The 18,454-nt window shown below is 38.1% G+C and overlaps 1 protein-coding gene across 1 annotated transcript in view; it reads left to right on the top strand.

Moving 5' to 3' along the window:
- brf1 (BRF1, RNA polymerase III transcription initiation factor 90 kDa subunit) overlaps positions 1–12,266 on the top strand; it is a 165,676-nt gene extending 153,410 nt beyond the window's left edge. Inside the window, 3 exon segments of the mRNA NM_001195621.1 lie at positions 3,114–3,165; positions 6,055–6,211; positions 7,788–12,266. Of these exon segments, the coding sequence (NP_001182550.1) occupies positions 3,114–3,165; positions 6,055–6,211; positions 7,788–7,822 (244 nt within the window). The 3' untranslated portion in view covers positions 7,823–12,266.
- The last annotated feature ends 6,188 nt before the right edge of the window (positions 12,267–18,454 follow it).

Genomic DNA, 18,454 nt, shown 5'->3' with positions numbered 1-18,454 from the left:
CAGTCAAGGCTGCCATTAGGATTCACAGGACCCCATACTACTATGTTTGCAGGCCCTCCCCCAGGAGTCCCAGTTATTAACATATCAGTCACATGGGCCCCTAGGAGAAAGACCCTGCTGACAAGTAATGTGGGGCCCCAATTAAAAAAAAAAAAAAGACATTGCAACCATAACCCATGTCACACACTATAATGCGAAACTCCACCCACTTGCCTGCAAGCCCCTGCCCCTTCGTGGCCTGACAGTTGCGTTTTCACATCTTAGTTGACCCTGACTTGGAGTACAACATGTATCCCCTGATGGCGACTCTGCTCACAGTGAAATCACATGGTGGGCGGGAACCACTGTAACACCTCTAGTAATTTCATTGGGTGGTAAGGATATACCTTGCCTTTCCGACTGTATTGTTATTAGTTGGATAACAAACAAGGGGACTTGAAACCACTATTGCACATATAGAAACATTTTTTGTTTTGCTGGAGTCTGTAAATAAATTTACCTGCCATTTATAGCTCTAAACTTCTTTATGCTTTATCATGCTGTGTAAAAAAGTAAGAGTGAAGCATTACTGGTGATGTTTCCCAGGGCAACCAATCAGCAATTAGATTTTAACAGTTAGAAAACAAAAACAAAGCATCTGATTGGCTGCTATGAGCAACCACTGGTAATATTTCACTCCACTTTTTACACAGCATGATAAATATACCCTTAAGTGTACGGACATAATATGAGCACGTTTGGAAATGCAGCACACCAACTAGGTCTCCAAGCTCTCTAAGTGTGGCCATTCATTGCTTCTCATGTCATTATACTCAAAATGTGCCCATTAGCAAAAGAGCAGAGACAGCCGTAGGCAGGTTTTGTGCTCTATGTAAAACAGTTTAAATTATTTCCCATTCATGAAGGAGTTGCTAGTTTTGGATGTTGATATAAACATACCGTAATGTAATATTATAAAGAATGTCAGATGAGAAGACAAGGCAGAAAGTGCCGCGAGGAATATATCCTTAGCTACAGGACCTGTGTGAGTCCTAAAGATAACACTTGTGTATATAAGTTTCAAAAAAATATTTTATACTTTTATATTTTCCTATAGAAAACTTTGCCAGAATATATAAGAAATAGTTTTGTCAGTTGCCCACAGCAACACTATCCATCTTTATTTGCATTGCTCAGTTTTTCTGAGGGCAAGCCACCATCTAAACAGGCCTGATAACATATAAACTCTAGCTGAACCAAATTCCTGAGGTCTCTTCATTGGCATTCTTAGTATTGTTCACGTTCCTTGTCAAAACTTGCTTTCTTCCCGAGCTTAATAGCTTCCAATTTACAGTGGTAACGCCCCTATTTAAAAATGTTTTGTTCAATGAATTCCTCCCCTGCCTTTTTTTGCATCACAGATAATGTGAAATTAACATAGGGATTCATGCCTGCATGCCTATTAAACGGCACAAAAGAGTCTAACATCCTTATTTTTGAAACATTGCTATTGAGTATCTCTCCATTTAGACATGAGAATTGCACTTGCCGCCACTGCGGGTATATTCTAGACTGCCAGTCCGGCATGCTTTAAAGGGACGACAGATGTATCCATGGTAGCCAGCAATATAGTGTTCCATATGGTCAGTGTGGCAACAGATGCTCGGGTTTAGGATGCTCACAGGATATGATGAAAAGAAAGCAAGTTGTGCACTTGTTTGTTACTTGAGATCAGAATAAGTCAAAAGCTTTTTCTTAAACCAGATGTTTGTTAGATATCCCTAAACATGATTACTAGACTCCGACAACAAAATCCACTATTTTAGGCTAATGTCACTCCTCCTTTTGATTGAAGAAATTATTATAGATTGATAGCCTCTTCTGTATATAAAGGAATGAGAACATCAGAATCTTGATGCGTTTACAATCTGATTGTATTCCAAGCTTGAATGTTAGGAGAAAATGTAATTTGTGAAATAACATCTTTGTTGGCAATCTATGGTTATTTGTTTTGCTTATTATTACATTTTATTTAGAGAGCTGCAGCTCAGTAGTGCATGCATTTATATTACCAGCGAGATGCAGGGAGACAGAAGCCTGCCACAGGGGATACAGTTTGCCACAAGTGATAAAGAAATTACACGAGACATTTGAAGCACACTTAACTGATGTCATAGGCTAGACCATGTGCTATTCATCAGAGCAGTCGTGTATGGCCAGCATCACTATGTACTCCCCATAGCAGGATAAGCATCTAATGAGCCATGGCAAACTAATTCAGATGTCAAGGTGCTCTTGTCTTTCAACTCACAATGCTGATGCTCTGGTGACCATTTGTATAGTTGAACCAACAGCAGCTTTGGCCTTATTGACCAATGCGGGTAATTTCTTCCTGTTCATGAAAAAGAATTTAATATAATATGTGTTATTGATGGTTGTAGGTTGTGTACATTATCAGTTTCGCTTGCTTTATTATTGGAGTGCAGCTGTCCATTTTTCATTGATGTTCCATATATTAAGCCTTATCCCTCTGAAGTGGCATTTTACTATGCTCCATAGCACTTTGCAGCGTAATAATTTCCCTGCTTTATTGCACTGTAAGTTTTATTTGAACATTGTACATTTTTAATACCTGATTGAAAGTGGAGTTATATTTTTTGGCACAAAATAACTGCTTAAGATGTTTCCATTTATTGCACACTAGCACAAATGACAAAAATGCGCAGTCTGTGCTGAGTAACAAACTACATCAACTTTTAGGCATGTTTTGTTGCCCAATGTAGTGCAGTTTTACATTTTATGTGCCAGAACCCTTGAGCAGTCCCTTTAATGGTGGGGGCTCTTTTGTATTGTAACCCCATGACGGTGTGATAGGAACATAAGGTTAATAATTATGACTGACTTTTCTCTCTCCCCCTCCTCTTTCTCTGTACTGTCCTCTTTCCTTTCTCAATCTTCTTCTTCACTGCCCCCCCCCTTTTTTTTTTTTTTACACTATCCAGATTGGTTTGTACTAAAATTGTTTTCTTAAAAGCAAAAATAAAAGCTTTAAAAAAAAAAAAAAGGAAAAAGAAATGTATGCCTTCCTTTCCCATGAGCCATGAATGTGACTTCTAATCACTTGTATCTTTCAGGATAAGACCACTGGTTTCAACGCAGCCATCTAAGAAAGTAGCATTTGAACAGGTATGTTTGAGATTGCTTCTTACTGTGTTGAATTTTATCAGAAACTGCAGATGTTGGAAAACTTGCCAAAAAAATAATTTTTGCATAACCAGAAATCATTTTGCAAATGTGGTTAGCATTTCTCATAGTTGCATAGTAAATTAGGTTTTAAAAAAGACCATCAAGTTCAACCCCTCCAATTGACCCCTAGTGCGTATATACACACATACCTATACCATCCTATTAATGCTCTCACATTTATAAAAAAAAAATGTATATACCCAGACCTATTGATATACAGGTATTAGACTTGATATCCAGCGTTGAGAATAGCAGCATCATACAGTAAGAGATTCAGATTTAGGTGTTAACGTTTTGATGGCTATATTCTTGGGAGTTTTTTTAAATTAAAATAACCTCCTCTCATATAGATTTAACTCAGACATTAGTAAGGGGCATTTTACCTTTGTCAAGGTTGTAAAAGGCTGCATAGTACTCATTAAATATGTTTCTACAATCTCTTCTTTGATGTGCTGGACCGCCCATTACTAGTTCATATAGCAACTACTTTCCTTTTTTCTTTGGGTCCCTAAGGTTGTGTGCTAGGAAGGTACATGGTTTATTTCCATTCATAAAGGCCCTGTCAGGTCAATGTTGGGACCTTGTCAGTGTGTGTAGATTATTTAATATTGTTATTGGGGTTAATTTTGAACAAATGGCTTTTAACAAAAAAGCTGACCAGCTGCTTTTAGGGTTTCTGGCCTCGCTTGCATACTATCTTCTTTGGGACCCGTTGCAATAAAAATTAATTTTCCAATTGCCCAGGCTACCAGGCCCTAGACCACATGGGTTAGAAAATAAATTTTACATTATGCTTAAAGAATTCTTAAAGTCCCCTACTTTACTTGACTCACTCTCTTTCTCCAGATATAGATTATTGGGTCAGAGCACAGTTATTGTCTCAGTCCACCCATCACCTAGCTATCTAATCTCTCTGTTTTTGTGCATATTCTGTATGTGTTGTTACCAATGTTTATTTGTTCTGGGCTGCAAAATTACACTTTTACTACTTTTAGATGAAGTGCACACTTTCTATGGTTCATCTGTTTCTGCAATGTACATGATTGGGGGGCCAGAGCATCAGTTCTAATGTTCAGTATCAAACTTTTCAATTCTGAAAAGTTTCTTTTTTAAGCTCTAAATATAATTTTCAGTTATGATATTAGCTCATTACAAGCTGAAAGCCGATACAGCAAAATTGTGTTTGTATATAAAATTCTATGGGGCTAATAATTGCATTTGCAGAGAAAATGACTGAAAGGAATGAATCCATATGGATGGGTGAGCACATTACCATACACAGAAATTGTAGCCTGACACTGGGACTTGTTCTCACATATGACAGCATTCACATTCAGATGTGCAGATGCCAGGCTTTTCCGGTAGTTTTAAAGGAATACCTGCTGCTTGATTAGAATGGCAGTGCCCAGAGCCCATAGCTTTGATATGTGCTCCCTTGTGGGAGAAGCGTGCAATGAGAGGGATGGCAGCTGTTTCTACATGTCGCTGTGTGCGCATAACACAGGTCAGACTAAGTTAGACATTTAATCAATATTACACACCATTCTGAATGGTTTACCTTAAATGTCTTTTCTAATTTAAGAGACCATGACACATATTTTCTCTTATACAGGAAAGCACCAAATGCAGAGGCTTCCAAATATTGTTTCCTTCTATTATGTACAATACCCACTCCAATCTATTGATTTGTATTTATTTCCTTTATTTTATATAGCACCACACAGTTCTGCAGAGCTTTACAGAGATTATACATCATTCACATCAGTCCCTGCCCTAGTGGAGCTTACAATCTACACTACACTACACACACACACACACACACACACACACACACACACACACACACACACACACACACACACACACACACACACACACACACACACACACACACACACACACACACACACACACACACACACACACACACACACACACACACACACACACACACACTACACACACACTACACACACACTACACACACACACACACACACACACACACACACACACACACACACACACACACACACACACACACACACACACACACACACTACACACACACTACACACACACTACACACACTAGGGTCAATTCTGTCAGTACCCAAGCCAGAATCACATTCAGGACCCCAGCTACAGAAAAGTTTTTCTCTGAAAAAGAGCCTATAAATTTTATGTATTTAAAAAAGTGAAAATGTACACTTTTCTGCAGCACAAATGTGTTCTGGCTTTATACATATGACTATGAAGATTTTCATTCATCCAGGTCATGGTATATCTAGTATAAATAAATCTAAAGCAACTGGACTTGTGAAGTAATCATTGAAGACGTTTCACTACTCATCCGAGCAGCTTCTTAAGTTCAACTGAGGACTTCCCATACCAGTCAGTTGAACTGAAGAAGCTGCTCAGATGAGTAGTAAATGTCTTCAATGATTACTTCAAAAGTCCAATTGCTATAGGCTTTATACATAGTGTTTACAATGTTTTCAGTGATAATAAAATAGTAATATATAAAGTTCTTCACAGGACAATAGCTTGATTGTGGGTTATATATTTATATGTAAAGTCTTACCCCTGATGGTGATGGGTCCAGGTGCTCATGCCCCAGACCTTCAGCTTAGGGAGCTATGTGGGAATATACAGGAACAAAACAACAGGCAGGCACATCCGGTATCCAAAAAACGTGAATAAAGTATAAAGCAGCAGCTTGTAGTCTTAATAAAAGTTTAAGTTTTTATTTCAATCCATATAAAACAACAACAGCAATAGCTGTGGTCTCAGAATACTTTATACAGTATATATATGTATATTATTTGTAGGAAGTCAGAAATGAACTTGAGTCAACACCCCCAAAGATAGTAGTGGAGAGTGGGCCAGTCACATACAATCACGAGGATGATGCCGCCGCCGCCGAAGAAGAAGAGGAGGAAGAGGAAGAACACTGTGTGAGCGCACTTCAGTTAATGGGGGGAAATGGTAAGTAACCACTTAATCTAACATTCTAAGATAAAATGATTGCTAATCTCATAAATCCCAGTGCTGCAAGAACCATATGTCTTTAAGTCTCAGAGATTCTAATCCAGCAGTCAGTGAACATTCTTAAAGAGTTATTGTCATGATTTTTATGGTATACATTTTATTCCTAAATTACACTTTACATGTTTACATAGCAAATAATTCACTTGAACCAACAAACAAAATTTGTTTTTAGTTGTAACATTGGTGTGTAGGTGCCATGTCAATGCATTGTGCCTGAGTCTGAGCTTTTGAGAAACAGCCAGTGCTACACATTAGAACTGCTTTCAGGTAACCCATTGTTTTTCCTACTCTCATGTAACTGGAGGAGTCCCAAGCCGGACTTGGATTTCTTACTATTGAGTGCTATTCTGATATCTACTGGGAGCTGCTATCTTGCTACCTTCCCATTGTTCTGCTGATCGGCGGTAATAGCATAGCCACAAAAGCTTATCAAAACATTACCACATTCTCAGCACATTGGCATAAAACATAGTGTACTTACAATTACTCACTTGGAAGGGACGTGCAATATATCATATATAAACACCTGCCGTAAATCAAAGACTCCGTGGCACTGATGGTCAAGTACCTGACAATCATTGCAGTACATTCTATGTTTCCCATTTTATTCCCGTTCTATGCTGTAATTCATGTTGTCTGGCCACACACTTAGGGGCCGATTCACTAAAGGTTGTTAATGCTTATGGCATAGTTTTTTGCATAAAAAGCGTGTGATAAATAAGTACCAATTCATCAAAGTAATTTCACATGCATTAAACGCATTGTCTGAAAGTGTTATTTTTATCGCATTGCAGTAATTATCGCATAGAAATAATACTAACGCATGATTCACAAAAACCTATGAAGCGTTAAACGTGGCGATTATTACTGTGAAACGTAACGCCTCCCAGGAGTAGGTGTTACCAAATAAAATTGCAGCTGGTGATTGTCTGTGCTGACATATCGCATGCGGTGGAAATTATCGTGCATGCATTAAAATATCGCTTAAAATTGTTCATCGCCAGATAAATAACGTCGGCCCCCTTAATGGCAAGATCAAAAATACCAGTAGAGAAACATTTGTCTGCCCAGTGTTCTTGATATCTTTCTCGATAGTAAGGAGAATTTGTAGGCTTCATAGTGCCTGCATTTTATATGGTAAATGTAATACAGTGATTTAAAGATGTCCCCGTGCATTCCCCAAACAAGCCCTGCCAGCTTCTACCTCACCCACACTTGCCCTGAAGAGCCAAACTGACGGATTCAAAGTAAATGGAAAGTACTTTTAGGGGCAGAAAATATGAGATTAAAGCTCACCACAGAAAATCTCACTCTTTGTATTATTTCCTGTGGGAGTTGTAGAATCGTACTTCAAATGGTGAACTCCAACTCACCCACCGATAAATACACTAAAATAACATAGGAATGAGTAGAAAGTGGGTGAATTCTTCTGTGGTTAACTCTAAATAACCAATCAGCTGTAAATCAGCAATTTCATATATTTTTAATGAAATACCTTTTTCTTTTCTTTCAGATTACGGCTGTGATATGGATGAGGATGATTACTGAACATGTGCAAAATATTGATGCTTGCTTGCAAGTAGAATTGTATATATGGACTTGTAACTATATGCTGTTCTGTGATCAGCATCATTTCCAAGAGAATAGATGGACATTTGTATTAATTAAAGACAAATGTTAACCTCTTTGTTTGGGTCAGTTCATGTTGACATTAAACCATTACATATGTACTGGGTTTGTAAAACTTGAATTTTTGTTTTCAGTTGTGTGATTATATTATAGAATATTGTTTCTTGCTATTCATCCCTAAGCAAATAGATGTAAATACAGTGCAAATCCCCTATGGGAATCTGGGTGCTGTACTGCTAGTAAAAACAGTTCACTGCCCCCCTCCCCAGTGTGCTCTATAGATGTGTAGCTGTTTTCCATTAATATATGTATATATAGATATTAGGTGCATATTACTCATTGTATCACCTTCCCTCCATTGAGACATTGACTGGCAAAGACGCCCTTTGGCAATTCAGTTATGTCAGGAATCAGAAGATACTTTTTTGCATGACAGCTGGCGGCTGCTTCTCTCAGAACCGAGGCCTTATTATCACTCTAAAGCAATGCCTTTGAGCTGCCGAGAGACTGCACCACTTGTAAAAAAAATGCATTTACAAAGTTCTTCCTTTAGATTTGCTTAATCCCTCAGCATATTGGGTTTTGGACCAAGATCATGTGAAACTGGAAGGAATCGTATGAACCACTGAGGATCCTTGAAGCACAACCAACTTCTGCTATGGAAATTGACAGGACATAAATGAATCATTTCGATAACGATTTTTATCAGTTGTTTGGATACTTTGTCCATTTATATAGAATGAATTTCAGATCATTTTCTTTTCAGCATGCAAACTTAATGAGTGTGGTATTTCCTTGATTGCTGTCTCAATGGATCACTTTCCTTTAGAATTTATATCAGGTAATTAGACTGCCATGTCTGGCCATTCTGTGTATGTCAGTGAGACATGCATGTACACCATTAATTAATTGGTCTGTGTGTATTATGTGGCATTTCTTTGTGTGTTCATAATATGTCAGTGCCAGCGGCCTTGCCCCACAGGGGAGCAGCTGTATGCATAGGAAGTAATAAAAGAACAAACAATAAGTATATCTAGCCTGAGTAAAGGAATGGGTTCTCCCCTAACCAGTACTTTAACACTGAGGTTCATTTTAATAAGGAAGAATACTCTAAAAGGCTTTTTGACTATCTTTTTCTGAGAAAGGTCCTTTATCAGGTGTGCTATGAAAACGCAGTAGGGCTGCCCTCTGTGCGGTGCTTAAAGTCTATTCAGGACTGTAAGTAGAAAGTGATTTAGTCCAACTATGGACTTCAGCACATGGGTCGAAAGGTAAAGGTCACTTGTTAAATATTACACCTATATTTTTATGTTACACCTGATAAAGGTTTTTACCAAAATGTCAAACCAACTATCATATTACTTCTTGGAGGTCCTAAACATTATTCTTTTTTATTAGAAGTGTATTTATTTCAGGGAAACAGCCACAAGCATGGTATAGTGTGTACCAACAATCAAAAGCAGCCAGCTGCCCTTGTGAAAAAAGTATTTTTGCAGGAGCCCAGTCCCTTGAAAGTTCTTCTTTTGATATTGGGATATTTGAGAGAAAACCAAATATGATTAAAATATTGGCACAAAAGGGGATAGTCTCTATTCCAAATGGAGGTCTGGGTCTATGTCATATATGTATATTTGAAAACACCTTATTAATAGTTTGCTTATTGAATGATAATCTTGAAAAACTATTTAAGCTTTAGCCACACATTTGAGACTTAAAATTTTAAAATGTGGGTTGATATCTTGATACTTGATAGTTACCCCAACCTAAGGACAAGAAAACCTCATCTAGACCTGTATAAACCCTTATTTGTATATATGTGTATATCTGTACGATAGAGCAGTAGTGTTACAATGATATTTGATAAAGAATAGGCATTTCTTACATGATTATAGATGCCACGTTCAGCCAGGGTGTAAGCACCATCTGCGCACTGAGAGAGTCAGTATGTGCACTGGAAAATCTGTCGGTCTTTAGACTGGTCTTAACAAATGCATAGCCCAACCACATGTTTGTAGACATATTCAAAACTCGTGTGCTTACATTCTGACCTCTGCATCCAAATCATCTTGCCCTGCCTTACTTTGCTTTAACAATCTAAGTTTTCTGATAAGAAAACCTGTCCCCCTGTAAAAAGGTATAGGTAGCCAGTAAACACAAGCATCCGAACCATCTTTTAGCTCTCTGCACGTTGTTGTCTGTATGTTGTACTGTTTGTTTTTTTTCAGTTGTTTGTGGCTTCTGTCATTTTATTTGATATTTATCTCTTCCAGGTCTTCTGTAAACCACCTCTATTTTGTAGCCCAGTCCAAAGGAATTCCATTTGAAAGCATTTAGGGAGGTTACCTTAACAATGAAAGATCGGGACCTCTGAAATCTGCTCTATGCGGCTTTCATATATTTTAGCCTAACCCTGGCCAAGGCATTTTGTTTTTTTAGGGAAATGCATTAAAAACATTATTTAAGGTTGCCAGATTATCTCTTTAAAATCCGGGTAATTTAAAAGCTGTGTAGGTAATTGCATATAGTTTATATAGCCATATAGTATATATCCACTCAAACAACTCATTTTATCTTTATGAAACATTCCTAATATGGGGTGGCAATGGTGCCTCCAATATGAAAGAGACAAGATGGAACCCTGTGTAGTACATAGCTTTTAGCAGAGCCCTACAAAATGTATTGTTCCTGTGAGTGTAAGGTACATGCCATCCTGCTTGCATAGATTTAGCTGAGCTCTGCAGGGGAAATGAAATTGTTCATAGTTAATGGAATTATTGTGGAATTTCTGTTCAGTATGTGTAATGCATTTTTTTTTTCTTTTTTTTTTTGAGCCTTAGAGTGTGCCAGGATGTATAGAACACTCTATATTTGCTGTCTTTCTTAAAGGAACAGTAACACCAAAAAATGAAAGTGTATAAAAGTAACTAAAATAAAATGTGCTGCCCTGCACTGGTAAAAGTTGTGTGTTTACGTCAGAAAGTCTACTATAATTTCTATAGATAAGCTGCTATGTTGCATGGGGGCAGCCATTCAAAGGAGAAAAGGCACAGGCACATAGCAGATAACAGATAAAACACTATTGTATTCTACAGAACTTATCTGTTATCTGCTATGTAACCTGTGCCTTTTCTCCTTTTTTCCAGCTTGAATGGCTGCCCCCGTGGCTACACAGCAGCTTATTATATAAATTATAGTAGTGTTACTGTAGCAAACACACCAGTTTTACCAGTGCAGGGCAACAGTGCATTATATTTTTATTACTTTAAAGCTCTTTCATTTTTTAGTGTTACTGTTCCTTTAAACATGGAGTTGCCAGCCTTTCAAGTGGATACAGACTGCATAGAAACCGGTGCACTCTACAGCACACAGCTAAATGAATTGCTAATTAGCCATGCAAATGATTCTTTTTATTGTGCTTTAAGAGATAATCCGACTGCATTTAATTATGCATACACTGTAGCATTCCCCAATCCAAAAAATGCATTGTGCAGCAGTATGTTGAAATAAAGCACTGTGAATAAATATCAATATTTATAGGTATCAGCTGGAAATGTGTATTCCCAAAGCAAGGCACTTGCAGATTCAATACATATTTTAAAAATGGAAGGTATTAAAAAAAAAAAAAAAAAAACTTGCAATGCGATATGTATGATGCAAAAAGGTAAAGGTAAACTTAGCAAATTTTATTATAGCAAATAAATTGCCTTAGGATGATGCCAAAATGCCCATTGACTCTCAGCTGCAACACAAGAGCTGCAAGATTCCAGGCTTTATGGGGTTGCAAGCAGCAGTGACTGACAGTTTAACTATTTTTCAGTTACTGTACTGGCCCTTTAACTTGCCACCCATTGTTCCTGTCTGAAGAAGCCCCCCTCCTGCAGGTTGCAACATGTGAAAAAGGCCTGGGACAGCAATGCACATTGTGGGGCCACATACGACTCATAGTCTGTTTACACGCGTGCCAGCAAAACATAGCAACTGCTTTCCATTCCATTAACCAGGTGTGACTTGTACAATTTGCATCCTAATGTGTTTGTACAGCTGGTATATATATATATATATATCTGTATATCTTGCATAGTGGCTGTGCAATGGTGCCTGCATATTTATACACTGGGAAAAACTATTCTTCAGCTGTTAATGGGTCGTTTGCACACATGTCTCTTTTCTCCGTTACTGCAATGCCAGGTCTCTCTGGATGATGTACTGAGAGTGGGAAATGCCCTACTACTATTTCACATGCACTGTTCACCTGCCCGCTATCTGTGTGTATATTTTTATGGTTTTTGTTAAACAATTTTAGTCTTTTCTCTGAACCTATTTTGGAAGTAAACAATAAATATAGGAATATCTTTAAGATCTGCATCTTTGGTCTTTCTTTCTAAAACACAACACTGAAGGTGCATTAAGCCTTGAATTTTGGGTGAAAGCTCTCTGACCTGATTATATACAAGGCCTTAAGTACAAATGGGGAAGATTTATTAAATTAATTTATAAGAGAGAACTCCAGCAGTCTGATCATAGGTGGAGGCTTAGGGTAACGAGTGCAGCGCGGGCAACCAAACGACACAAATACCTTTGTACCAAATGAATATAACTCACCACACATATCCATAGCATAGTCATGCAGAATTGCCTCCCTGTGATTATGTGATTGATTTGTTTTAACCATGGCAATTTACATTTTTTATGGGTTTTAGTGCAGTGTGTTCAGGCTATTATTTTCCCAGTCTGTAAAAAAACTGTTAATAAATAAGGAAATGTTTGTTATGTTTCTATAAGAATAATATTGGTAGCAATAATGGTATCAGTAATGATAAATCAGAACCTTAATATAAAAGGTAGTCTACCTATAAAGCGGCTGAAAGGGAAAGTATAACTAAAATGAAATTATTATCTGAGGGAAACATATCCTTTGTATATAGCACTTCTATACCACTATACCACTGTTTAAAGTAGGGCTAAACCTAAGGGGCAGATTTACTAAAACTGTAACACTTCTCTCTTTTTTATTTTAAAATTCGAATAAACACGTTTCCACAAATGTCTTACATTTACTGATAGTCTGAACTTGAAAAGTAGGAAAATTCAGAATTTTTTTTTTTTTTTCTTCATGAAAACTGCGACTTTTTTGAATCGTAGCACAAAAAAACCCGAAACCTCTCTAATGTTTTTAGCTACTGAGGGCAGCTTTGGAGGCACAGATCTTCCCTGCTAAAGGGCTGTGGTTGCCTTGGGCTGGTACAGAAGCCCCAAACATAATGTGCAACATTTCTGCCCTACTTCTTTAGTTAGGCTTTAGTCCTTATTTAACAGTTTATTGCTGCATAGCAGGACATTATTACTCAGCAAAAGACTGTAAAGTTTTTAATGTACAAATCTGATGCTTCAGAAAGACTTGGAAAGCAGTGATTTTACAAACTTCTGTCTTGCACAGCACAAATAATCTGCATTGTTTTCTTTCTGTTGATCCTTAGCACATACTGTAGGAATACAATGAGCCAACCAGCACATATAGACTGGCTTTATTTAATGAAGCTATGGGACTAAGACAATCCACCTAATACGAGCTGTTTAGCTGGAATGAGTAATAATCTATGCAAAAACCTTTCTTTCTAAGAAGTCAGGGAGTGAGTGAGGTTCTACATAAGACAGATTCTACAAAAATTCCTTTAAAGGAGAACAGCTTTTTTTTTTTTTTTTTAATGAGGCAGTAAATAATGAGTGGGTCTTGTTAAAAGAAGCAGCAAACCTATTACATACAGCATGTTATAACAGTTGCACATTGTAAGCATTTCTGGCTGCAGGAGGAAAGAGTTGGTTTTTTATAGGTGATAAACGATAGAAACTTCTGGGATTTCTGAGTGTTTTTAATAGTTTTTTCTTACATAGGGACATTTCTTATACTGCATTTAGCACATTATTTACCCTCTAGTAAAAACACAACACGGGAGAAGTGTAAATAGTCCAATGCAGTTTAAACTGGCACCAGAGTGTAGCATGGCTGTGCAGTGGGGGTGAGTTGCTTATAAGCACCACTGAAATAGATCCAGACTGGGAGTCAAAATAGGTCCTGGCAAGTACACAGAGGCACAAACAGCCCCCGCAAGCCCAATAAATAGTGACTGTCTATGGCATCTTACAGCAGCCCCTCTGGCAGAACACGCCAGAACCCACAGATTGCCATTCTGGGCCTGCACTAAAAGTCGGCCGTAGAATTTGGATCTGACCAAATTGACATTTTCCTTTGGACTATAGCATATAGGAATGTAATATAAACACAGCACGCCTCGTGTATGGGCACAAGTACAGCGAACTGAACCATTAGCGACTGCAAGCATCTCAAGTATCCTCATGTCTGGTGTTCACTGTGCTTGGTGTTCTCACAGGCAAGAAAAACCCAATTTTTAATATCTAGGTCACTTAGAGTATGGCAAGCCAAGATAAGAAGTTGTTGCTGGTGGGTGGAAAAGAAAGCTTCCTTCACATTAAGTTTGTCATGCTGCATTATAAATTCCAAAGAGATCCGATTCCCTTTCTTTCACTTCTTATACAATGACCATGACAGGAAAGGTTAAACACAGAATAAAATTCTGTGCACTTATCTAATTGTTAAAACAAATAATGAACTTTCAACACAAACCTAAGAAACTTAATAAATGCAAATATATTGCGTAACACAGTGTTGAACTGGGGTGCTAGGGGCCCAGCAGAAAGCTGTACACAACAGGGCCTCCTCTCCTCTCCTCATCATATTCCTTGACTCACCGCCACATTCTCTCATCTATCCATCCCTCCCTTCATTTTGTCTTTGTTCTCATAGAGAAATGCCCATGGTATAAGCACACAAGACTAAATGTTTGGGTGAGAAGGGGTCCCCACTGATCCCTGGGTCCACCGGGATTCTTCCTGGGATTCCAGTAGGCCAGTCTAACTAATGTGGAACAGCGCATTACACAGCTGCAGTATCAGATTGGCCTACCAGAATCCCTGGGGCCCCCCGTCTCAAACATTTGGTCTTTGCTTTTACCATGGTCATTTCTTTAAGAGACCAAAGAGAAAATGAAGGGAGGGATGGATGGGATGAGAGTATGTGAAGAAAAAAGCCTCTGTAGAGCTGTTGGTCATTCTGCTGTTTAGAAGAAGTGGCAACTGGGCTCATCTGGCTAATAATTCCTCAAGAAGTTATATACCCACAAATTGGTAAAGACTGGTCAGAGGACATGGTGATTAGTTGTAAGGGACACAGAGATGAACACTCACTTTAGTAAGCAGCTTATTGTGAGGATCTAGATATATGGGGATTAGATACCAAGAGAAAGAATGTATAATCTACTGGACCCTCCTACACACACCCCTGCACTCATCAACCAAATACTGAGAAGGATCTCTTGTGCTTCAACATATGTATGTACATCTGTTTTATTTGCATCCATTGGCAAAAGACTCCGAGGGTGGCTGATTTACCACCAAAGCACCTAATTTGCACTAATGTAGTTGTTAGTAGCAACCAAACAGCAGTTTTATAAAGTCCTTCTGTCAAACCCTCATCTTTTTAGTTAGAAATCAGTATGTTTCATGGATTCTTAACTGAAAATGAATTTAATTACATTTTCCTGAATTAAAATAACAAAACAGGTGATAAAACGTATTAGTCCAAAATGTAATTGTTCCTATTTATGGCTATAAATCTTTTCTTTTTTTTTCAACAAAAATTAGATAATTAGAGCAGAAAATCATAACCAGGAAAAACATCTGAGTTACTCCATTAACTTCTAAATTACTCCCTTAACTTCTGAGTTACTCCCTTAACTTCTAAATTACTCCCTTAACTTCTGTGTTGCTCCCTTAAAGGAACAGTAACACCAAAAAAATGAAAGTGTATAAAAGCAAATAAAATTACTTCTTAGCTCTTTCATTTTTTAGTGTTACTTGTTCCTTTAAGTAAGAATGTTGCTTTTTCATATAAAGCAGAAACTAAGTGGAATTTGAGACCAGGAATATTTTAGATTGAATTTTAATATCCTTTATGGTGTTTGAACCAAAGAATTGTAGTTTTTTTGGGTGGCCAACAACTAACACCTGTAGAAGATATAAATAGTAGTCTGTGGTATCACTACAACCTAAATATCTTACTATGCTATGATGGAGCTTGAGGTGAGAGCTTCTTAAGGAAATAATTCAGACTGCTGCCATTGCCCGAACAACACTCAGCATTTCAATTGGGTTAATGTGGGCTTAACTTGAGGAATTATCTTCCCTTGCTAAATCCTTGCACGTGATAAAATAAGAGCTCATCAAATCAAATTGAATAGCACTTCTTCATTTATAGTTCCTTGTCCTGACAAATATTTGTCATAAATTTCCAATTTGGTATAATAAATCAGACTTTATCTATTATATACAATGCACTTTGTCACTTTCTTTCATCCTTTGTTTCATCTATCTAGTTCTTGCATAATAGACTTGTATGTACAGAACACTTTTTCAAATTAACTGAAAAGGAGGAAGGGGAGTTCCCCAAAAGCACATCCTCTCATAACTGGGTGGCACCAGAGGGAGGTTTTTCTGCTCCATATCAAGGCTGTAGGCTTAGCAGTAGTGCACCACCAAGGCACTACTTGGAACTTTGTTGTCTAATTTTTTCCATGCAAAAGTAGATCAGATATCCACTACACCACATAGACATGGCTACACTGGGAGCCATACAAATCTCTGGGATGTGTTACCAGTTGTGTGTACTTTAGTTCAAACAATACCTTCCCCTAACAAAGACCTACAGGATGTGCTAGAGATATTACAAGTGAGAGAAACTTAGGCTTACATATTACAATATTATATCTTTGTAGTCCTTTTGAAAGTGTGTGGCTTCCATGCAGTAGCCTCATGTTGCTTTTATTCTGTGCAGTAAGTTCCAAGTTGTGACTTTCAGCATAGACATTTCTTTCCCTGTGCAATCACTCAATTTTTTTTTTTTTTATTCCTTCATGACAGATATCTCATGTCTTACTCTCACAGAACTGCAGGATGAGAAAGGATTCTTGGCAGGCAAACACAATGTAACAGCTGTAAGAATTGAGCTTGTCAGGAAGGGTGACTTACAGCCCGGGAGATAACTGCTTCAGCTTTACAGAGGACAGACTGGAGTCAGTTTTTAAGGCCAACATGATAATACTGGAGCAAGAGCTGTTCCATCAAAGCCGTTTGTCAGTGACCAATACATGGCACTGCTCTAATAGTACTAATGGCATACTCATAGAAGCAGGTAAAGATGGCTGCACATATTGCTTATTCATATGCTGACTTTATTGTGAGTCTGTAAAACAATCAATGCAGAGCATGTTATCTTAAAATTAAAAAATGACGTTAAAGCAGAAATAATTTAGTGCTAAAAATGGAAAAGGACAAAATTAATGATGGCTGGAAATGCTGCTGTGAGCACACAATGTACTGTCTCACCCCCTTTATATTTGCTTTTCGGATAGACTGTTTCCCGGCAATGTCTGCTGTAGCTGATAATTGCAGTAACCTCCCATCATATCTTCTCCAGCTGCTGGGCTGAGTCTGCACACACTCACATTAAGGCACCTCAGTCCAGCCACAGGAAAATCACTAGCACAGCAAAGGAAAAATCCAGCAGAACTTCATTTCTAATGGCATTCATGGTCTTGCCGACTCTCTAAGGGTGCCCATACACAGGCCGATTTCAGCTGCTGATAATGGTCCTTTAGACCAATTCGGCAGCTTATCTGCCTGTGTATGGGCACAAACCACGGACCTCCCTGACCATCATCTGACCTGAAAATAGACAGATCTCAATCAGGCAGGTCTGATTTTTCTATCAGATCAGGGACCACATTGGCTCATTGATGCAGTCCCCAAACAGACGGCACATATACCCGCCATAGGTGGGCTTACTGGGAGAAGATTCACTCACTTGGCGACCTCGCCAAACCAGCAGATCTTATAGTTTATAGCCACCTTAACCGGATTACCTGGTGATGAAGGGTAATCCTGGGAAATCAAAGGTGCGGAATAAACATAACAGTAAAAAAATACAATTGAATGGAACCTCAAATTGGGTGCCAAACAGTAAATGGTTGTGTGAGGAACATGGATACTTGTGGATGCAGCTCAGAGCTTTTATGTACTTCTAGTACAGGTATAGGATCTATTATTCGGAAACCTGTTGCCCAGAAAGCTCCAAATTATGGGAAGGCCATCTCCCATAGACTCCATTATAAGCAAATAATTCACATTTTAAAAAATTATTTATTTATTTTTAATTAAAAGACAGTTCCTTGTACTTGATACCAGCTCAGATATAATTAATCCTTATTTGAGGCAAAGCAATCCTATTGGGTTTATTTAATGTTTAAATAATAATATTTGGAAAAGCCCAGGTCTCGAGCATTCTGTACTCATTCCTGTACTCATGGAGAAGCCACCAGCGGGAATGATAGGCAGGTTTAGAGAACTGGCATTCCTCAGCAGAGAAGCCAGACAAGGGCATCGGTTATTGCCAGACTGCTTACAGAGCATGGCAGTGTT

The sequence above is a fragment of the Xenopus tropicalis genome, chromosome 8 (genome assembly GCF_000004195.4).
Source record: "Xenopus tropicalis strain Nigerian chromosome 8, UCB_Xtro_10.0, whole genome shotgun sequence".
NCBI lineage: Eukaryota > Metazoa > Chordata > Amphibia > Anura > Pipidae > Xenopus > Xenopus tropicalis.
Note: the sequence above shows the minus strand (reverse complement) of the source record. Positions and strands in the feature narration are given on the sequence as shown.